The sequence below is a fragment of the Temnothorax americanus genome, unplaced genomic scaffold (genome assembly GCF_048541705.1).
Source record: "Temnothorax americanus isolate GAGA-0224 unplaced genomic scaffold, ASM4854170v1 Scaffold14, whole genome shotgun sequence".
In the NCBI taxonomy this organism is placed as follows: Eukaryota; Metazoa; Arthropoda; class Insecta; order Hymenoptera; family Formicidae; genus Temnothorax; species Temnothorax americanus.
Genome location: NW_027509275.1, coordinates 194,346 through 218,425, shown reverse-complemented (window position 1 = coordinate 218,425; position 24,080 = coordinate 194,346). Strand labels below are relative to the sequence as shown.

General features: G+C 33.7%; 2 protein-coding genes across 3 annotated transcripts; both read left to right on the top strand.

Annotated features, from left to right (window-relative positions):
- The first annotated feature begins 720 nt into the window (after window positions 1–720).
- Window positions 721–16,020, top strand: LOC143894589 (proton-coupled amino acid transporter 2). Of its 2 annotated transcripts, XM_077400983.1 has the most exons (11): window positions 721–1,550; window positions 8,148–8,236; window positions 9,288–9,407; window positions 11,155–11,305; window positions 11,487–11,614; window positions 11,868–11,952; window positions 12,221–12,493; window positions 12,610–12,788; window positions 12,899–12,928; window positions 13,134–13,306; window positions 13,570–16,020. In XM_077400983.1, the coding sequence occupies exons 2-11, from the start codon at window positions 8,148–8,150 to the stop codon at window positions 13,809–13,811; spliced, it is 1,470 nt and encodes a 489-aa protein (XP_077257109.1). In that variant the 5' UTR covers window positions 721–1,550; the 3' UTR covers window positions 13,812–16,020. The 2 variants fall into 2 exon arrangements, with proteins under 2 accessions (XP_077257109.1, XP_077257110.1); XM_077400984.1 differs by lacking the exon at window positions 12,899–12,928 and having other exon boundaries at window positions 965–1,550.
- Window positions 13,896–20,896, top strand: LOC143894685 (cilia- and flagella-associated protein 99). Its single transcript, XM_077401212.1, has 8 exons — window positions 13,896–13,907; window positions 16,436–16,663; window positions 16,737–16,819; window positions 16,927–17,131; window positions 17,527–17,668; window positions 17,749–17,951; window positions 18,035–20,383; window positions 20,493–20,896. The coding sequence occupies exons 1-7, from the start codon at window positions 13,896–13,898 to the stop codon at window positions 18,176–18,178; spliced, it is 1,017 nt and encodes a 338-aa protein (XP_077257338.1). The 3' UTR covers window positions 18,179–20,383; window positions 20,493–20,896.
- The last annotated feature ends 3,184 nt before the right edge of the window (window positions 20,897–24,080 follow it).

The following is a 24,080-nucleotide window of genomic DNA, read 5'->3' as shown; positions in this document are numbered from 1 at the left end:
ATATTACGTGCTTGTTCTGTACAACAGTTTAAGGTCAACCCACGCTTATAAAATCTCACGTACGACCTCGTTTCTGTTTCTGGTCCCCGCGTGCCGCGCGTGTCGTCCGTTTTCGTTAGAGCTGAGTCGCTCGCTTCTTATAGCCGCAGATTTGATACGCGCAAATTTTTCAATACACCGCACAACGTGTACACTCCTTATCTCGCTCCTTTACCACGCCTCTTATATCGCTTTCCCGATCGCTCGGTTTTAGTTGCGGTTTGTGCATATGCATATGCGCGGAGGCCTTGGGTGCCTCGAATGTACTCTTACTTTCAAATAAGGAGTCAAAGGAAACCTCCGTGCCGAAGTCGAGGACGCGCGTCAATAGCGAGGTCGGATTTCCATCGACGTTATTTAAACTATGTCGCAACGTATATCCTTCGTCATTAAGCGTGAAGTTTAATTTGGATTATCAAACATTGTCACACATTAATCGCACCGTTGGGTTTCCAAAAAACAGTCTCCGTTGTAACGAGTACGTGCGTAAACTTTTCGGATCAGAAAAGATTCCACTCCTTTTCTGACTTCTATTGGCTTATCATTGCGTCTGGGAAGTTCAACCTTTGATGCCGAAAGCGAGTGCATTGACCGGTAATACATCAATCCTTTGCACGTTGCGGTCGTGTCATTGAAGTCTTTTATGCTAACAAAATGAATGACTATATCCACGCAAGTTATTCCGACTTGTTAATCTTTAATTGCAGTCATGAGAAAGTATAAGACGATCCCAATCACGCGCGGCGCGACACTCGTGATGCGCTTTGATGCGACAGTTAATTCGCTCGATTATGATCTTTCTTTCTTCGGCCACTAAGCTCTTTTTTAACTCTGACCCATTAAATTTGTGAGTTCCTTTCTTAGCACCCTTCACTCGAGATTGCCCCGAACGATCCGCTATATTAAATTTTCTCAATATGCTAAGCTAAATGATCAAACCATCCACTGCAATGTTCCACCGAACGATATCTCGACAATTTGTTATAGCTAAATTTTATCGCTGTGTTACGACAGATTTTTCTTATCACTCCGCCTTTTTTTCCTTCGTAAACTGTATGACCTCGATAACGACCACGCTGTTATCGATAAAACTTCACAGCCGGTAGATGAAGTATACGAGACCCAGGGATTTTCCTAAGTGAAGTTATGACCTCCCTCGGAATCGAGGTCGATTTTCGGTTCGTGCACTCGATGATGAAACCGACACGGTCTCTGCCCCGGGTCTCAACAAGCCCGGTGCCAAGAATAAAGGGACACGGCATTTCGGCACCAGCAGCAGCAAGCGAATAGTCAGAAGGAAGTAGACAGCCTTCGAGTGGTTATTGCGCCGAGTATTCCTCGACCGTTTCAGACCGACACCGTTTCAGTCGCGTGTAAGCAGCCGACCGTTGAACGTGCAACCGCAGGAACGGCGACAATCGACAGCACCATCCATGGGTTATCAGTATTCGCGTCCTCTTATTATTTGGATATAACCGAGCCGAGAACAGCCGAACTGACCGCGAACGAAGGTACGTACGTGTGTCATCTGCTATTTAATTTTCACACGCGTTTCCCGACAATCCTATGAGTGAGTTGTTGACCTTTTATGACGTGTCTCAGACTCTATTTACTATCACGTACTTTTGAATAATGAATTAATGATCTCTCCTCACTCTCTCTATCTTGAAACCGACGAGAATAACTTGTTTTCGAGGTTTTATAGTGATGCAAATAAATTAACATAAAATCTTATCACGTGCAATGATTATCGCACGAAAGGTTGAAGCAAGAAAAATTCTTGATTGAAGAAATAAACTAATTTGAAGACGCTTAATCATACTATTATCCCGTTGTTTCAAATGACAATTGGACAAATAAGTATGATCGGATGTAAGTTTTGCGCGCGAAATATCATCACTCGTTAATGAACAGTAAACAAATGACGTTTGCCTCCGCAAATATGATCGCATTAGTTTTCGTCATACTTTTGCAAAACATGTCGTACAACCGACAATAAATCAAGTAATTTGTAGTAATATGATTGTTACAAACACGTGAGTGATATTTTAGCTATTAAAATTCTTAAATAATTCTGATGGAGAAAGGGGCTTAATTAATTTTTATAAAATAGAGAAAATTTTTAAGAATGTTTAAAAATATACTTTTACTTTTTTAAAGTATATTTTTAAAATAATTTTTTGTCGTAAAAAGTTTGAAATAAAAGGCAGACACATACAGAATATTTGTTGCACGAATCGAAATAAAAATCCGATTTGAAATAAATTATTGACAGAAATAATTTTTACACACATGTTACATGTATGTTAAATAAATATTAATTTTTCTGATGATTATATGCTTCTAAAATTCTTAGTCTTTTTGCTACGTCATCTTATATATCACATATTGCATAATATATATAATGCACGCGGACATAAAGAAGCTTAAAAATTTTAAACAATTATTTAGTTATTAAAGTGATCTATTTGTAGTTTTATTACCTATTGCATGTGCATCTATGTACATCAGATAATAAAAGATTAAGTTTGAATTAAGATGAAAACTAATTAAGTAAGATCAGATAAGAGATTAGTAGGATTAATATAGAGATAGTAAATAAGACAGAAAATAGTCTTATGCTTCAATTAGGTAAAATTACGTTGCATAAGTAAAATAACAGTAGGAGTTTATTTTGTTTAAAGATGGGGAATTTTCTTTTTGTATTTGTAAATTTTGCCAGAAGTATGAATTTTATATTGAATGGTCACTTGCATTTATTTACTTCTGTTATTTTTTTAATGTGCAATTTTGTTCAATTCTTATCATTATCGTTCTGTACTCGAATTTTCCTAGGCGTGTGGTAAAATTTATTTTGGCGGTGGGCATCATCGACTGTCACCTGCAAACATGCGTAATTTCTTCGAACATTTACATTTGTGTCGACATTGCTTTTTGCGACAATATTTACCATGCCATTCTCATGGAGATAAGTTTTATTCGGGCAGTTAGCTTTAACTGCAAATAGATTCATTTATCTTCCCGCAGGTTTTTCCATCAAGATCACATTGTTTTTAACTGCGTCAAGCGCGCGACATGATTTTCTGGCAAGTGCCAAAATTGCATTTCTTAATGACGCACTAAGCTTATAGCGCCGAAATATAGTTATTTGGAATACAAATACGATTCGATCGGTATAAAGCGCAACGTGATGTTGCATAATGCGGTTTTACGTATCGACAAAGATATGAATTTCTCAGAAACTAATCTAATCAATCAATTGCGGTTTTCATGAATTTATTAATTTTAATACCAATTAAAACACGCGTGTATCTATAACGTCATCAATTTTCTCTATACTCACTGTTTCACAAAGTTGTACAGCTTGGCTTCTGCGAGGCTCGTGTATACCAATATAGCGAGGTGCAGAAAATTCGCGGAATAGTAGTTTGTGTCGAATGTCCTTTAAGCATTGAAACCTGTATGTTTCACGTATACATCGCATGATACAATTATGTATTGCATCACGTAATATACTTCAATACACCTTAGTAAATATTAATACGCTGACAGAAAAAGAACATTTTTCCTAGTAACGCATTTCAAGGATAGCAAGTGCAACAATTTCAATTGGTGATTGCGCGGTGAATTGCGATTATTGCAATGCAATGTATGCATCAAATTTGTAGGAAGTAATGAAAATCGAGAATAATCGAGACTAGAATAATTTTTATTGAATAGGAACTTAAGCATCCTGTTTTTGCAATTTGTCGTAATTTCGCTAAATTGTTCACGTTACGTGAACGATGCCTTTACCCACTTCAATGCCTTCATTTTCAGCTATTGGAGAAGTGAACGCGAGTGAAAGTGAGCTTCATTTCTTGCGTTACGCGGTCAAATTTTTTTTTATAAAGCTATAGACGAGGAATACTTATAGGTACGTATATGAGTGGTCGCAAAAATGATGTCAGCTTATCGTTTGATGATTCGACATTTTGATCGCGGTTTCATATTGACTGCGCGCGAATTGCCTTCTCTCCGAGCGATATCTGTACACATTCGTACATATATACCGCGTGTCCCAGAACTCGCGCACTATCTCTGAAATACTAGACATCAAAACAGAAACGAATGGTCGTCGTTCCATGTCTGAGACATGTATTCATAAAGATAATTACTTCCTGTAAGCTCTTCGTCTTAAGTCATGTCTGTTCTTCCGAGCTATTCGGGAGTAATTCAAGTTAATTTTAGACATGTTTATCTTCCGAAACTGCTCTATTTCCTAAAAATTCTTCGAAACGTAGGTGTATCAACTCCTCGCGCAATATCTCTTTATCAGTTATTCTGAATAATTATCTAATCATATTTGACAGTCTAAACAGAAGCGCGATCATCTCTTAATCGCGACTCGAATGTTATGACTTTCAATGACATATCAATTTTTACGATTGGCACTATCACTCGGAAGGTATACAAGGAATTTTTTCTCGAGCCTTTCTTTCAGAAATTCTTTATCTTTCTTTTCAGCAGAAAGAAAGCAGAAACGTCGAATGCTTATTGACATTTTGACGCAATCACGGTTCGCGTCTGATAAAAGTGCACGTGACCGGGGACTAAAAGAGCGCCGATGAACGCTTCTATTTTGGTAGTATCGTCGTTGGCAGCGGTAACATTGCCAAAAAGTAAGTTCGCGTCGGTTAAAGCAGGCGCTGCAATTTCCTCGAGCAAAAGACACGTGACAGTGATTTAGGTCGTTTGAGCTTTAGCGACTGCTCGTGTTATCTGTTCGATCGTTTACCGTGAAATCGTAGAAGCACAAACGTGTTATGAGTCCACATACGATTAACGGGAATCTAAATACTGCGGGCGATTCCAAACGTAATTATCTCTTGTCATCGCATGATTTAAGAGATTCGATTAATTGAATCTGAATAATATTAGCCTGCATGTCCCCATGCCTCTGATCGAAATAATCACGTGTAGTCGACACGTTAAAAAAAGCTCTTTGACGAATTACGACAGTAATTACAGTGATTACATTAAGTTGACTAACTGGATAAGTACATTGTCAACGTGTTTACCGTACGATTGTATGATTAACTCGCAACAAAAAGGTGGAATACAAATTTTCGACGAATGTCATATCATCTTATTCTCTTTCACTGTATTATTATTATAATAAATTGTGCCTTCTCTTCTGAATACGCACGATTTATTATAATGATATCGACGATTATATTTTAATTATTATTTTGTTTTCTTAATACAGCATATATATCTTTCGATAAAATTTATCTGTTTACTTAATATAATTTATTCAACACTTTGTAATTGATTTAGATTTTGATCGATTATTTGCACTTGAAAATCTCTCCAATCAAATTTTAATTCAAAAGAAATGAAAGTGATGATACAAATGTGGTTATCTTAATATACAATTTAACAGCGTTTAAAGTACTTAAATTTATTACAAACGTAGTCATAAATTTTAATGTGAGCATAATTTTGCTTGCTATCCTCACGTTTGTTTCCACATGAGCGCCGAATTAAACGAAAGTAATGTCTATAAGAGCGTCAAATTAACCGAAAGTAATAAAACTAGCTCAAATACGTAATATACACTTTAGATATGCCACTATAGGTAGTTATAAAAGGGATTTTAAACGGAGTATTAACTTTCAGAAAAATCGTATTGTCATGCCTGTTGCCTTCGTTTCGAAATTACGAAGTCCACATACCGCAATCGCTCAGTGAGACAGTGATAAACTATATCGCTAAAATGAATCATTATATGAGCATGCAAAATAATATCGACATATGATTCAATATGGTACATTATACTTTGAAAGGAAACATAAAATATTAAAACAACGTGATAAATGGAAATATATTTGTCGCGTACACGCGTGAAACACGTATTTATTACATATTAAATTTAAATAAATAAAATAATACAGATATAAATAAACGAAAAAATATATAATGAAACTCGACTTCGCAAGTTCGCACACTGGGTCGTATTATTTTATTTCTGCAATGCCGCGTTCAATTTAGACTATAACTTGCACTATAACTTTGAGTCCGCGTCAACTTCAACATATGTTATTTTTGCTCGCTTTTCTGGAATTTTAATTTAAGTTATTTGCTTAATGAGCAAAACCGTCTATGCTACTTCTGTAGGCCGAGGCGCTTGGATCCGGTTAAGGGTCCACGATTCGTGATCTATTAGCATGAGAAGCGATAATAGATTACACGTTACATACACGAGAATATTATCTAGCGCAGACAATTATATTCCCTTCCATATGGTTAATGAATATGACATTTTACAGATTATTTTTACATTTCATCATGACTAAATGCTATTTCTGTGGTGCAAGTGGCACTAATGATTGCAGCATTGACGAAGTTTGCAATTCTAGGCGCATTATTTATCGGCGTTATCTATTCTTTTGCATCGGTATGTTGTCGATGTCAGAACCCAAGGAGAACAGAAAGTTGAAATAACGCCAATTTGATTAAATTTACGTCATTTTTTTATCAGTATGATATGAAATTGACATTTTCATTTTTTTTCTTGAGAAGCTATGTCAAAAGTAATTGCGCCATTGTAATATTCGCCATTTGTCTTATCGTTGTCGGCCATATTTTTATAAAGTTGCAGTTATTTTTTTCTCACGTCAGTAAAGGTGCCATAAATATTTCGTGTTGTTCCACTTGCTCCGGGTGACAATTCAGTGTTTCTACATAGCGCACACGGGGTTTACATTAATTATATAATAGCTTCTCAGGCTGTAACTTGGAGGATATCTCGATTAAGATCATTTACGCTATTAAAGGTAAGTGGCGCAGGAAATGATTACATGCGCGTTTTACATGACAATTAATATATAAGGTCGTCCTTTTTTATTTCGCCTGAAGAAACACCGCCTGATGACGATTGTACACTTCCGCGTTACGAAGTTCTCTCTTTGTCGGAGGGGTATTCGCTGTTCGTCTTTATCATGTAACAGAGACTATAGATAGCATCAATAATACCTTTGTTTTTCCCAAAAATTTTATTCTTATTTTCAATCTTGCCGATAAAAGAAAGGTGGAAAAGCATCGAATTACAGATTGATGATTCATTTATATATATAAACAGATGTACACTCATTTAATCGTATTGGAGATAAATTAACCGAAGAATTTATTACGAATAAGCACACTGCGCTATTTATTTTAGCTGCGTATAATTTATAAATAAAAACGTTGAAGTAATATTCAAAGTAAATATTTTGATTATGAGGTTGATCGGTTTATTTATGTTTAGCATGTCAATTATTTCACCAACCAAATTAACTAGAAAAATAAAAAATAAAAGGAAAATGAAAAAAATCAACGCTTGTAACGATTTGTATATCTATACATAAATGTATAGTCACAACTATTGTCAAGCTAGACTCGTCACGTTTCTCACACGTATACTCGCAAGCGAGTCTTTTTTTTCTTTTCCTTTTTTTTCTCATTTAGTATTTTAAATTATATTGATCCCATATGGGATTAAATGTTGTGCACGCTACGGATTAATTAAGAAGCCAATCAATACGGAAGCGTGCAAGGCGCGTTCAATTGACGGACGACAATATGTTGTTAATAACGGAATAATACTGAGGACCTTTGATCTATCGTTATAGTCCGGTTTCCAGCGAGAAAAAAGAAAATAATGTACTGCAAAAATGTGTAAAAGTAATCGAGCCGACACTTATTCGTGCCGATGACAGTCCGCATACTTGGCGCCGCCGGACTGATCCGTACATGTACATACATACGCGTTTCATTCATCATGTTGTCGTAACACGTCTAGACGATTGGACAAAGGACTTTCTGACGTACGTGTCGTTACGAAAAGCGCGAGTTCAGAGTTTCGGGCTCGCGAATAGAGCCGCGAGCGAAAATAGAGTCTCGAGAGGCGCACTGTTCTATATATACTTTAGTATTTCTTTAGATATTCTCTGTGTATATATATACGTATATTTTATAAAACATGGACAATATAGGCTAATATACATACATTACTACATATGCTTTGAGCATGTAGCTCGAAATGTAATTCGAAAATGTGTTTTCACTGTCTAATTATTTTACAGATGGAAATGAACAGCAATCCGGTTTCCCCGATTTCGCCGACGAAGAATTCCATTCACGGCGATGATACAACTCTCAAGCAGCCACTTGGGTAAGTTTATCTTAACATAAACGATCGGAAATGTAAAACAGAGATTCTCTCTCTTTAATAAATAATCTGTTGATGTTGTCTCCGATATTAATATCCGATAAAGCTATTATAAGTTTATTTTACTGAAGATGTTTCATATTAATGAACTTTGTTCGAGAAGAAGCATTATGTAATCAATAATTGAAAAGTTGATTAATACGAGACGCTGTGACGGACACAAGTAATTGCACGAAGATTAGTGCAGTCGCAAGTGCGCGACACTGCTAATTCTGATTGAACGCGCCATATGAGGAATGTGATTTAATTACTTCGTTGGAGCTAACTTAATCACTCGCTGAGTTGCATAATTACGTGGACGATCATTAAACAATGTTACGATCCTGTGTTACCATGTCCTGTGACAAACGGGTTTAAACATTTTCTTAGTTTTACGAAGACCAATTGTTATCAGTACCTAATAGTTACTACCGATTACTCTTATTTAGTTTGCTTTTATTTATAAATATTTGTATGCATATCGCTTACAAGTTCGAGTCGTGGTAATTTATAGCACCTCGAAATAAGATGCCAGAACAATACGGAAACAATCGATAAACGTCGGGACGAATATCTGCCTTAAATTTATAGACATGCTATTTCAGGTGTCAGATTGTTGCCAAGAATGTCGTATTGTTCTATTGGCATGATTATGACAATCATGTCTCTACCGAAGCTCGTTAGAAAAATATTATCTCGCTATACGTTTATCTATCTGCGTCAGTCTCACGTCGCAGTTAACGTTAATTGTGAAAATTTGATCATTTCGTTTGAAAATTACAGCATGCGCGTACATATCCGGCGATTAGCACCATTGTACATGGAAAGCCCCGTGAAATATCACGGTCCATCGTTAGCTGTACGTACACGGCGACAATTAACTTAATTATGACCACTTCCTCCATCCTGACAATTAGATAGAATTTTTTATAACAACAAAATAGTTCTGGCATCCGCGACAATTTATTATGTCATAATACTAATCTCCGTTCGTCAATTTTTTTTTATATTATAGAAATAGCGGGACCTATGGAGCATTCCAATCGAAAGATCCCATTTTGGCGATGGAGAAAGGTGGCGATGCCAAGAAGGGAAGAAGTAATGAGCACGGTATCACCGTGCACCACCCCACCTCGTAAGTTTAATTGGCATTCATAAAACAGCAAAATTTTAATAACCACAAACACAAATAGGCCGGTATTCATAGTTGGATCTTATTTCAAGACCGTCTTAAGTAATGTCTTAAGATGCTAATACGGTCATTTTATTGGCTGGATGGAGTCCAGCCTTCAGACTGCCTTTGAACAGACTTAAGACAATCTTAAATATAAGATCCAACTATGAATACCGGCAATAGATCGACAGCAAAACGATATTGATTGACGTTGATTAAAAACATTAGACATTGATAAAGGTTGCATTAACAGAAACAGAACATTTAGTGCGTGTTATGCACGAGCGATGAAAATAATGTTACACACCTTAACATGTTACACAGTAAACATATCTGGAGAAACAAACAAATATTGCACACGATAAGAGTGGTACGGCACGTGATCATCGCGAAGCGTATGCATGATTTCAAAAAGACGGAAGCGAGTATTATATATTATCTGATTATCTCATTACTCATAGTCCGATAAAAACCTAATTTACTGTATTTCCGTGCAAACTCATAGCTATTTTTTTCCGGGAAGAATCACGTTTTGTCAGAATGTTACGTTATTTTGACATCGGCTTGTTACAATTTTCTAGCGTTCTCAGCTACGTAGAAATACGTTTGCACATACATAAATGCATTTTGGTATAACCGAATTGCGGAGAAAATGTGTCTTTTAACCGTACTGCAAAAAATGATAGAGAAATAAATGCATCAATTTGCGTCAATAATCATATTTAGCTTATTATTTATTGCCTTATTATATTATTAGGGATTGCGAATTGCGCATAAGCGCAGCTAAGAAACTTTCAAAAAAATATGACTTTTTAAATTTAAATTGATATGATTTATTTTAATTTTAATTTTATTTCAAAAACAGTTTTATTTATGAACAATATTTACGACAAAGGTAGTACGTTTCGAAATATAATTCGAGATTTATATATTTATAATCTCTGTACTGATATTTTTGTTTAGATATTTCATATATCGCAGTAAAGTTATTCGTATTTAATATAAAAGCATTTATGAAAGATATTGATAAAATCATGAAAATTCAGGTATAAGTTGTCTCGCGACAATATACGATTCAAAATTTTATATTCTAAAAGTCAATGCGAAAACATTCTCTTATGGTTACGGGAAAACTTTTGGACGCGCGCGCGCGGTTCTCTATTCCTCACACACAGAACAAATATCTATATAGATACAATCTACTACAGTGATGTATCAGGAACTGGTTTCGTGGAATGAATTAGGTCCCGTGCCGCACACAAGTGCGTACGGTCACACTTCGGTACGGTCAATTGTTTTCTAATTGCACATATGTATAGAGCGTGTTTACATTAATATACTGTCGAATTGCAATCTATATATTCTTGAGAAATTAATTGTTTTTTGATATATTTAAACTACTGAACAGCAGTCACATATGCTCAAATTGATTTGTATAATTAAAGAGACGTATTTATTAAATCTAAGCGAGCAAAATCGAACAAAATCCATGACTGGCAAAATCTGAAAAATTCTCGCAAATCATGATCTTTTCTTGGCATATTTGGAATGCTTATCAAACATTTATATTCATATTTTGATTCATAGTTATATAATCTCTCTATTGACTGGAATTCCGCTTATATCCGATGATTAGTCTTGATTTACCCTGTCACCGTCGAATATCACGTCGAGGCGAGAATAAATAGAACGCACTAACGAACTGCAGGTACCTGGAAACCATGATGCATCTGTTCAAGGGTAACGTCGGTTCGGGAATTTTCGCGTTGGGAGATGCTTTCAAGAACGCCGGATTACTACTGGGACCCCCGCTGACGATCTTCCTTGGTATCATTTGCGTGCACGCTCAACATATTCTCGTACGTGCAATTAATTAATATAATCATCAATTATATAAATAAAATAGGAAATAACATATGACTCGTGCTCTCTTATCTGAGAAAAATTAAATATAGGAAATTAATAATATTTTTTGTAATAAAATATAACTCTGATGAAATTACAGGAGCCTTACGCTTTTGATACTAATATCTTTTGCAGATTAAATGTAACGAGGAGGTGACACGTCGCGTTGGCGATGGCATCTACGCGAATGGATTTGCTGGAACTGTGGAGATGTGCTTTGCTACCGGTCCCATTGGATTTCGTAAATATTCGGCTTTTATGAGGTGCGTGATAGAAGTAGCGAAGCAAGGAAATACAGAATAATAAGGAACACAAGCTCACGCAATGTCACAATTCACAATCGTTTTGATCCTCACTTATATACACACTTTTAATCCACATGAACGCTACTCGTATGCCTATTTTTTAGTTTACTTTTTACACATGTCTTTTAATTATTTTTTATAATTTCTTTCACATTACCGCGTCGCCAAAGGTGCATGTTATTTATGTTGCTCTCTTGTGATTTTGTTGCAGAAAGTTGGTTAATGTGTTTTTATGTGTCACGCAACTCGGATTCTGCTGCGTATATTTCGTTTTCATTTCTTCGAACATGAAGCAGGTAAAGCATTTTCCACTGACTCCATCTTAGCTTTTTGGATTTTAATGCTTTGTTCGCCGTATGCCCGTTTCTTTTTGTATTGCAAGAAAAATAAAGTTCCCCCAAAATTGCTCACGATATATAATATTATCTTTACCGCATATAATTAATAATAAATTGTTATGGGAAAGATAAAAAACTTATTTCAATCTAATCTTTATACTTTATCTTAGCAATAAATAAAGATTATTAATAAATATTAAAAATTTTGTTTTATTTTTCGCGATAGGTACTGGACGCGCACGGAATCGAGATGGACGTTCACGAGCACATGGCCGTGGTATTAATTCCCATAATGCTTAGTACTTGGATTAGAAATCTCAAGTATTTGGTACCGGTGTCCTCGATAGCGAATTTCCTAATGATCGCTGGTTACATTGCCACTATGTACATCATGAGCCACGACGTGCCGTCCATACACGAGAGAAGATACGTCGCGGATTGGAACAATCTACCTCTGTTCTTTGGTACTGTGATATATTCCTTTGAGGGTATTACTCTAGTAAGTACAAATACTTTTAATATAGTTTTTGTTAATATAGTTGATAAGAACAAATATTGACGTTACAGTATACTTTCTATGTTAATTATTCTTCTGACACTTCTGACAATTTACAGGTATTGCCACTGAAGAATGAAATGAGGAAACCTCGCAACTTTAACAAGCCATTAGGTGTTCTCAATGTCGGTATGGTGATAGTCGGCACTATGTTTGTCGCGATTGGTTTCCTGTCTTATCTGAAGTACGGTGACGCGGTTGCTGGTTCGGTCACGCTCAATCTTGCGCCAAAGGAAATGTAAGTATCGAAGCTAATTACACTTTGTGTGCATATCGTTTATAACTTATCTTGTCGTGTTAGCCTGATTGTCGAACGATTATCTTAACATTTTTTTTCTGTATTCCAAGGGTGGACGGGAAAATCATCAGTCAATTAAGGTTTTTACCTAAACGTTTGCTGTGCCCTGTGATAAATATTAGAGATAGCTTCGTGACTTCGCGAAAATTTAACATAAATAATGTGTGCGCTTCGTGCATGTTTTAATTATTAATCATCGAACTGAATCGCACATGATTTTTTTTCTATTTACGAAAGATATAACGAGCGATCTTTCTTCGACTAACAGATTGAATTTTTCTGCAGCTTGCCGCAATGCATCAAGACCGCCATCTCTTTGAGCATATTGCTTACCTACGCGTTGCAGTTTTACGTCCCGATCGCAATAATGTGGCCCGCCATCGTTGACAGATTCGGTCCATTTAAATGGCCAGTGTTCGCAGAAATCGTTTTCCGATCCGTCATGTGCTTTATCACATGTAAGTACAATTTACATCGGGAGAGTTTTATTAAATTATATTATTTACATCACAAACTTACCTCTATTTACATTATCTTCTTCGTCTCAAACTTATATCTCTCAAATTATAAATTTTGACAATATTTTTATATCTTTACAACGTAATACTTCTATGCACAGAATAAAAACTTATCTAAAAAATATATATAACTTGGATGCGGAATAAATAACTTGCAGCTTGTTGATGTACATGTGATAATTTAATATCGATTGTTCCTCCAGTTATACTGGCAGAAGCAATACCAAAATTGGGTCTCTTCATATCCCTGGTCGGTGCGGTCAGTAGCACCGCCCTCGCTCTCGTGTTTCCGCCGATCATTGAGATGATCGTCTGTTGGCACAACACCAGCCTCGGTTTCTTCACGATCGCAAAGGATGTGATGATAGTGTTGATCGGTGTACTGGGCTTCGCCACCGGAACGTACGAGAGCATGACGGCGATCATCAAGTCGTTCAGCAATTAAATTAAACACGCTTCACAGGCGCTCTGTACAAATTATTCTTAATTTCTCTCTCGTAAACGCGCGCGCGCGCGAGTTTAATGGACCATGACACCTACGGTATTTCCGCGCGCACTTCCAAATTCTGCATGCTCGTAGACATTGACCACGCCTCACTCGACATTAGCCATTTTAATGTGATGATCGTGACGATATATCGTTTATTATTATTATTATAATTTATGTGTGATATATCAATAGAAGTAGCTGATAAGGTGCAAGTAGGTTGTGGACACCAATGATTGTTAATAATAATCGTTCAGACAACGCAAGTCTCTTGAGTTTTGCGTTGTTTGGATCGTACATTATTTTGAGTTCAATGAATTTATGCGGATTAATTTGGGCTTTTACTCGTAATAACTCGGAATTGAAGTACAACACAATAATTTATATGATGCAAGACGAAAACATGAATAAAAATGACTCTTGCAACAGCGATGCAGATCGATAAATACTCGATATTTTTGATTGGTACTTGTCATTCTTTTACATCAATGGATTTGATATATTGTTAGCGAATTGTATTTGCTTTAATTTTATAGAAATAGAACACGGATTGTTAACTAATGAGATCGTAGTATCTAATAATTGAAATGATAATGATGAATTAGAAAAACATATTTATGCGCTAATTACCGTTAAAATTTTTCTGGAAACAAATTTTGTTTAAAAAAAAAATGTTAGTTAATTAATATCTACAATAAATTAACTCTAAATTAATTCTAAATTGATTCTAAAAACAATTCTAAAGAATTCTAAAACTGTATTCGATACTGCATGTTACTGCGAAGAAAACTGCATATTTCAAATATTTAGAAATTGTATTATCTCTTATTGCAACCGAGTATTGTAACAGCAGCGTAACGTTTTATTTATTTATGTATACATCAGAGTTAGTTTCACCAACATATGGCTTAAACGTTATTACTTAAAAAACTCCTTTTCTCTATCTTATATAGATATAATGTAGATCTAAAGCTAGAAAAAGAAAGACAGGGAGAGAACAGATCGATTAAACTAATATAGGTGAAACTAACTCTCCACGTGATTGATATTTATAAGAGACAATGAGCAAAAAGAACCGAACGATCTTTAATTGTATATTATATCGTAGTCTTACTTTATTGTTAAACTTTTTATATATTCATAGCGACGCTTATGATACGAAACATAATGAACATCAAACACAATATCTTAAAAAATGAATCATCGACTATGTAAAATTTCGATACCCTATATCAATTGAGGTAATTAATTCCCCCTTACTATTCGAAAATTTGGCGAGGATTTTTCGTAAATTTCCAAATTCCATCAATATATTATACGTACAGTTAATTTATTATAAGTTAATTGTGTCGACAAGAAAAAGAACGATATCAATCGCCGACGTCGCGATATGTTTCTCATAGAAAAACCCAGATTTCTCAATTGAGATTTAAATCGATTTTCCATCTCTACGTAAGTAGTGTGTATCTATGCAGTATTAATTAAAGTTGGAACGAGGGAAATACTCATTAACGATAAGACGTTATGAATATCAATTGACTATATATGAGCGGTACAACGTTATCGCGTCCCGTATTACCGAAGTACAAAGCCCACTCAGGGAAACTAATATTAAAGTATATATCTTCTTTCCTTAATATATTTAACAGCAGCGTGTAAGACGTGTTTCTCTCAGCGAGATGCTGAGGCTGATGGAATAGAAAGAGATATCAATAAACATGTGGCACAACGAATTGTTTATTCATGTACCATGTGTTTCCACATCGAACAATTTCGTAGATCTCTCTCGTTGCTTCTCTGAGAAAATTGACACAATTATCTTTAACGTAAATGCACTCCAAAAAATAACATAGAATAAAGTATAATATACATATATAGTTAGAAACATAATTAGAAACAGTTGCATAATGTTTGAGGAAAGTTATGAAACGTAAATTATCGATCTATTTTTGACAACAAGGCCATGTTTGAAGGTTGGGTTCTACATAGCATGGCAAAAAGGATTATTTCTTTTTAAGGATAAAAGTAACTTTCACAAAATGGTAAGAGCAAATAATTTGAAATATGTTTCTATCAACTCAAATAAGTAAAGTATAATCGTAATGTGCACGTACTACATATGATATACGTAGGATCATCTAAAAAGTATTCAGAGATATGGAAATAACTGTGAAAAATAATTGTGTCTTTGTGAAAATTCTAAATCCAAAAATGTCAACTAAGTAGGTAAATTATATTCATTTTTCGAGATTAAAAATGAATTGTTTTAAAACAATTTAAGTACTCGTAAAAACTGCTGCAAATTTCTTTTAAGTATTTCCGATCGTTCTTACATATATCATTAATAAAAAGATTGCAAAACTGTCTTCAATTTGAATTTAAATAACATTATATTTCCATAAAGTTGAATTATATCATCAATAGAGCGTTATAATTCAACTGCTTTTTTTATGTCAATCGCGGATTCTCTCATGCTTCATATAAAGCACACGAATTCTCGTAGTTCTCGGTTTATAAATTAAAAAGCGACACGAAAAATATGTCTTTAAGATTCATTTAAAGATTTTTCGTATCCCTGCTAGGACTGGACCACTCATAAAATTACGTCTAAAACAAAACCTGAATCAGATGTAAAAGAGAGACTGGTTGCCTATCAAACGATTAACAAGTTGCAAGCTGCGAATCTAATAAATAACGCCGATAAAAATGCATGGAGCTGCTCTCAGGATCCTAAAGGTCCGATCAGAAAATCGAATCAAAAGCGAGTGCTTGCAGAGCATTTTGCAGGAAAATCGTTGCCAGTCATCAAAGTGCGTGCTTTTAATTCAACGGCATACGACTGCCGTGCCTCGCGATTAATCATGCCATCGTATTATTTCTCAGCCGGTGGAAGTCAGGCACACGTTCTCCTCCGTTCTAAGAGAATGCGCGCGAGTCACAAATGACATATGCAAGGAGATCAAAATGTATTTTCAACATATTTATCGCTTATAGCTTGTCCCACATAACATTGCCATATACACATTTGTAATATTAAAATCTTTTGCAAATTTTTTGATTTTTGAAATATCAGAGTACGGCAGTTAGCAGAGGGTGGAAGCGATCCGTCGATGATATCGAGACTCGAGGTTCAGAAAAAGGAGGAGGAACGGATGCGAGAGATGCGGAGGATGCAAGAGAAGCATTCGAGTGCGTTACTGTCGCGAGAAGATGCTATTCTTGCCAAGCAGTTGTCGATAAGCGATATCAAGTTGCAGGCGGAGAGAATGCGAAAAGAGGTGATATTGCATTCTAACAGGCAAATGTCAAATCAGATATTATTTACAATGTAATCTATAATTTATAATAATCGGAAAAAGAGGATGTAGTGATAAATGTCGCAGCGTGTTTTGCGCATCGTTCATGCTGCACGAAACGTCAATCGCCGTAATTATACATTGTCAACGTCCGCTCACGTCATTTACATAGATCTCAATTTTCTTACATACAAATTATTTGTTCGTATAACACTTATAACCGTTATGTAACAAATAATTATTTGCTTTGCTGATACACGCATATCTATATATAGCGTCTACATAAATCATAAATATTAATTTTTATATGCATATTTATGTAACATGTAAATTGTTAAAATACAAAAACTGAGATAATAATCATCTTCGCTATGAAGAAAAAAGAATTGTATAAAAAACTAGAAAACCTGAGGCGAGATCAAAGTACAGAAGCGGCAAAGATAATCGAGAGATGTCACGCGATGAAACAAGCTACTCGCGAGGCTCTCAATTCAATGGTAGATGAGAAACGGAAGAGAGGTATCTCTCAATGTCATTTTCTAATATTAATGTATGTATGAAAGATATCTGAAATAAGCAAATAAATAAATTTGCGAAAGCTGCCGAGATTAACGCGGAATCCCGCCAACTGAAGTTAATACTATCTAAGCAGAAGAACGAAGACGTTCAAAAAAAGATTCATCTGATTCAAGGAATCAAAGCAATTCAAACGTTGCGATCGAGACAAATCAAAAGTTACAATCCCACGGAATCGAGTGGTCTAGGTCGACTAGGACTTCTATGTGAAATGTCCTTAACTGAGGTCCGTTTAATATTAATTTGCTGTCACGCAAGATAAATTTTACAAATCTGAGAGAAAGAGAAATTGAATTCTTCGCGTTACAGCTAAAAGAAGAATTGCTGTCCATGAAAATAAAGCGAAACAAAGAAGTTGAATGTCGAAATATCGCCGTTCGACGGGAACGTGAGAGAAGAAAGAATTTAATGAAAATCAATCAACGATTTCTCGAGTGGCACAAAGCTAGGTAGTAGGTTGTAATAGAAAATTTGTTAATCCGGGAACGGACGACTAATTTTTTTTTGTTGCATAAATGGTCACCTGAAGTGATTTTTACACCCTAATTAAAAATCAGTGGTATTAATTACATATTGCATATTTTTTATTATTCTATAATTTATTAGTATATTTAAAGATAATATATAGATTTACTCAATATTTTCTAAAAGAAAGTAAGGTGAAATAAAAAAATACTTAAAAAATGAAAAAAGCACATTAAAATTATTGTGACGTGAGTTTTATTTTTTTGATTCGTAAAAATCGCCCCAGACGGCCGGATTAATTATAAATTCAATGAATTCTAAGTTTTTTCATGCAACTGACATGTATTTATTGGACAAGCGACGCATTCTTGATGAATGAACATACATTAAGAATACTCCTGAAATTAAATTCTTGTAAAAAAAAACAACTGTTAAAGTTAACGAAAGAGATAAGAAAAACACAGAAGATATAATTCACGATGATTGATAATAATCAAAAATAATATTTTATTATGTGACATGCTGTATGTATATCGAGGTGTAAGCAATTTAATTTATATATTAAAAATATTGTTTTTGCATTTCCTTGTTTGTTCGTACAAAATTAATTTAATAATATGTAAAATCGATGGATACGTTGTTTTATAAATTAAATAAATATCCTTATATTTATATGTAATATTTTCTACAAAACTTAATCCGTAAAATTAATTAACAATATAAATAATTAATAAATAAACAAAATTAAAATTTAAAAAAAATTGATACAATACTATTGAATTAATAGAATATACATGCGAATGATGCGAAGAGGTTTTGCTCAAAATCATAACAAGCCCAATAGCGGTTCTGACCACAATATTTTCAGTTAAATTCTTGATTGAAGGGTATATTTCACATCATAACAATCGATAAAAGTGAAAGGTTAGTCATGCGGCATTTATTGTAACAATCGACATTATTACTTCTGATCTCAGAATCTATTGAACTATTATACAGATATATTAAATATTCAACGGTATGAGTGCCAATTACAAGATTAAGGTAAAAAATACATATTTAGTGTCCAAAGTTTTCGTAAAGATGCATGCATTATTCTAATAACATTACTGTACATTATTGTTTTTAAGAAAACGGTTCCATTTAAGAAAAAAATTAGAGGATTAATATACACAAAGAAACCGATTGATAACGAGCATATCAGTATCGGAAATAAAATTTTGATGACATTTTCGAGAAGACCGCGAATTTCATCGGCCAGGTAATAATAACTTAAATAAAATTTAAATAAAATTCCATAAGACACAACACACGGAGAAAGCATTTATTAATAACGTCGAATTAACGTGATCTTACTAAACAAGACATATTTAATAGAAATATGAGATTGATATATTTTGCAGATTGATGCGGCGACGGGGAAAACAAGTACATTCGAACAAATGAAAGAGAGAAGCGTAAAATGCGCATTATGGCTGAGAAAATTAAAAGTAAAATCCGGCGACGTAATAACAGTGTGTACGCATAACCAACTGGAGGCTTATGTACCATATTTAGCGGCACTGTATATCGGCGCTATTGTGAATCCATGGCCTAAACGAAAAAAAGGGATAAGATGTAAGATGATCTTTTTTTTCTGAACTTCGATATTGTTCGTCGCAGTTATGTATTTATATGCTTTCTAATTTATTCAACATAAATATTTATAGCGAATGCGGAATATTGTTTGACGCGGGTTACTCCAAAGGTAATCTTTGTTGACTGTGACAATGTAAAAATGATTCAAGCTGCCGTGGTGAAAATGAACGTTTCTACAAAAATCGTATAGTTTTCGGCGATGGATTTGACGAGTTTGAGTCTCTCGAATTAATTTTGCATAAGAAATTTAATCGATTCGATATTAACAAATTCTCCTGTGTAAAAATGAATATTAAAGACCCCGCAATAATACTTTTATCTTGTGGTACAACTGGCTTTCTCAAAGACGTAAAAGTTCCTTATAAATTTTTTCTAAATTCATCGAACCAGATTCTTATTATGAATTCGAACGACGTCGGCTTATGGTTCGAATCCTTGGACTGGGTTATCAGCTTGCTTTTGATTGTTCGTGCTATACTTATGGGAGTAAAAGTGATCAAATCCCCGGGATTTCTCGAGGAGCATCATTTATGTCAAATGATACGGAGGTATAAGGTACTATAGAAATATTCTTCTCTTATATTTTAACAATATTGCTGTAAGAATTGTAATTTATGTATTTATTATAATAAAGAATTGAAATATAAAATGCGTATGTTTCAAGTGACTTGGATATACCTTAAAACTGATATGTGCAACCGGTTGTCAAGATTCGACATTTTCGAAAAATACGGAGGTTGTGCCAAAAAAGACCCAAGGGAGTGACGAAGGGGTTAATTATTAAACATAAGTGAATATATCTAGCAACAAAAGACTCTACATTACATAGACTGCGTTCCAGAACCATGTTCTTAGCGCTCGACTTGTCTAGCGTTGAATAAGGACAGAACACGCTCATAGCACTAAGAGCGTAGTTCCGAAACGTAGCCACGTTGTGTTTTGATATTATCTGTATTTTGATATCAATATTAATGAAATATTCTGTAATATTCTGCAATTGTACAAATAAATACATAAATATAGAAAAAATAAATTATCATTATATGCAAGATGTTCTGGCATAATTGACCAGCCTTTTTTTTTTTAAACAAAAAAAGTAAACCGAAAATTAGACTTTTAGTGATTTATATCAAATTTTATTTTACCATAAAATGTATTTATTTATCTTATTAATGGATATATATCGCTCTAATAAAAATTAACGTATTTCTAACACGAGATTTTATTAAACAGAATTTATTCACGAATTACAAGTTTTATCAAACTCGAAATTTTGTCTCTTACACTGACAATGAGAAAAAAATTTGTTAATCTCAAAAAATTTTAGTCCGATACGAGCAACTAAATATTTTAGGTAGTTTAACTAAACATTAGTTAAATTAATTAATTCTTGATTAAAAAATTTTAAAGGTTGACATGAATGTATTATACCTTTTTTAGTGCAACTTAATTGTTAAAACAACTAATGTTTAGTTAACTAATTAACATGTTTAGTTGCTCGTATTGGACTAAACATTTTTTAAGATTAACAAATTTTTTTCTCAGTGTACTATTAGACATTGTCAGCGATTATTTTCTCTATTTTTTAGCGTGATCAAGCAATTTAATAATTTTCCAAGCATTTGAACGAGGCTATGATAAAAACTTTGCCGCATACAAAACTTATATTTTTTTATAAGTTATCCGAAGCAAGAAGAAAATAGAAAAAAAATGTTTTGACATTAAAAGTTAACAAGTGCAATGAGTACATTAACACGTTTACGCCAGCGCATGATATATCTTATATGTTTCTTGTCGATGGCACGTGGATATTTGAGAAAAAGAAGATAATTAGTTTTAACAGAATTTTTCGATTGAACTAGTCGCTTGACACAACGCCGGAATTTTATCTCTCGAAAGTAAAACAGTTATAAAATTTATAAAGTGCTTGTTTATATTTATTTTTGTTCTTGAGTATGATAGAAAATTATGGCACAGCATTTATTCGCGTTCGACGACTTCGCTTACGACTTTATTTTACTTATTTTTTCTTTAATAATATTACATAAATTTATTTTTTAATATTAATGTATAAAATTATACAACTTTTATTTAATGCAACTATAAGGTTTAATTAATAATAATAAAAAACTTTGTTTATTCCAAACGTGCTAATATTTAACATGTGATACCCTGTTCCACCGGTGAGTCATTGCTCAATGTGGACACTATGCTGACTCATCGATGGCATGAACGTCTTAATTCATTAAGTCTTAAAAAAACCCTACACGCTTTTTTGTTTGAATTCCTCGGATTTCTAATCCACATTTTTAGGCTGCAATCGATATAAAAAGAGTTGATTTTTTAAATATTTAGTTGGCGATAGGGTGGAATATCTAAAAAAAAGATATAGGTACAGGTAAAAGTGAAAGTATAAAAGTAAGTGACTCCTGTCTTTTTACTGAAAAATATTTAACTAATAAATGATTTTGTCTACTTCTTTGAGCACAATAAATGAATATAATTATTATTTGAGCAACCTATAACAAAAATTCTACTCAAAAAGGTAGACAAAATCATCTGTTGTTGAATATTTGTCAAAAAGAAAGAAACATTTGTCATATTACTTACTTTTTTATCATTTTTAACCTTTAAATCTTTATTCAAATATTTCTTCCTATTGATTAGATTGTCAGAAAAAGCAACTCCTTTTACCCCTAAATATCAATTGCAATTTAAAAATTTTAATTAGAATCCGGGTAACAAAAATTTAAAACAGAAAAGCATGTAGAGACTCCCTAACTTATAACACAGATAGACTAAAGCGGGGAACACATACTTTTGCATAACGGATAATACGTAAGCATAAGAAAACTGATTGGTCTATTTTCTTATGCACATGTGTATGGACCAATCAATTTTTTTATGCTTACGCATTATGCGTTGTGCAGAAGTTTGTGCTCCCCGCTTAAGAGTAGACTGTGGATAGTTTTTTATACATTTGTTTATTTAAGGATATTTAACGGAAAATGAATTCCAATTTATTTTCGTACTCCACAGACGCAAGGCTATAAAAATAGACTTTAATTAATTAAGCAATTAAGGACGCGCAGTTAGAGATAGTCTATCTGCTGGTGCTGGAAAAACATTAGCTCTAAATGAACTCGGGGAACTTTCATAAAACTTATTTTATATAATAACAATATATCATTTTAAAGTTAAGAAACTTTAAGCAAGAATGATTAGTTTCTTTGAGAAGAGACAAAAAAGGGTCGGAAGAAAGACTTATTTTACTCTACGCAATATATAATTCAGTTTTTACGTGAGTAAAATTAATACACTTAAACACACATACATATCTGTTAGATTTTTTTGATACACAGCGATGGCTTCCGTTATTATGACAAGAGTGAAAAGTTTTTTATAATAACAAGATCAATGTGATCATTATATATATAAGCGCGATATAATCCATCAAAATTGAAAGCGTCCTTACAGTTACTTGGCTGCACGCAAAGTTACTATATACGTATATTCTATAATTTAGAGTGACAATGACGAATGTCCAATTGCCTAATAAAAAAAATTCGTAGTTTTTGACGACAAAATCCTACACATATTATAGACATCGATAAGATTGCGAGGGAATAACTCGGAGTAATAATTAATTATCTTATATGTATAATGGATTTGTATTCAATTTGTATCCTTTGTATTTGTATTTAATCCGGCTTCTGTGACAAACTTATAATTTTTTTGAAATACCAGTATTTTTAAAAATCAAGTATTATTTAGAATATAATTATTAACAAATTATTTCAAATTATTTCTTATACAATGTGTTTCAAAATTATGAATAAAGGTTTATCTTAATTTACCTAACTTTTGTTTATTTTTGCTAGTCTAATTAGTCAGTTTTTACCTATAGTTCTGAAAAAATACTTCGTATTTTTTATTAATCTTTAAAATAAAAATCTGTATAATAAGATATTTGTATTTATTGCGTGCATGATTCACCATTAAACAACGGCCATTTAAATTTTATCCAGTCATTGCATTATGTAATGGCTAGCGTGACCAAAATTGCTGCGGTAATTGTTTGAAAAACACTTTCTCAATTACGTAAATAATTTTGATATTGATCGAGATGGGATATTTGCTATCGAAATATGCAGATAATTTATTGTATCCTTAAGCGATATATGCTAACATCTCGATTGTCTATAGATCAGTATAAAGGCTAGTTTAAATCTTTACCTATAACTTTGCTAGG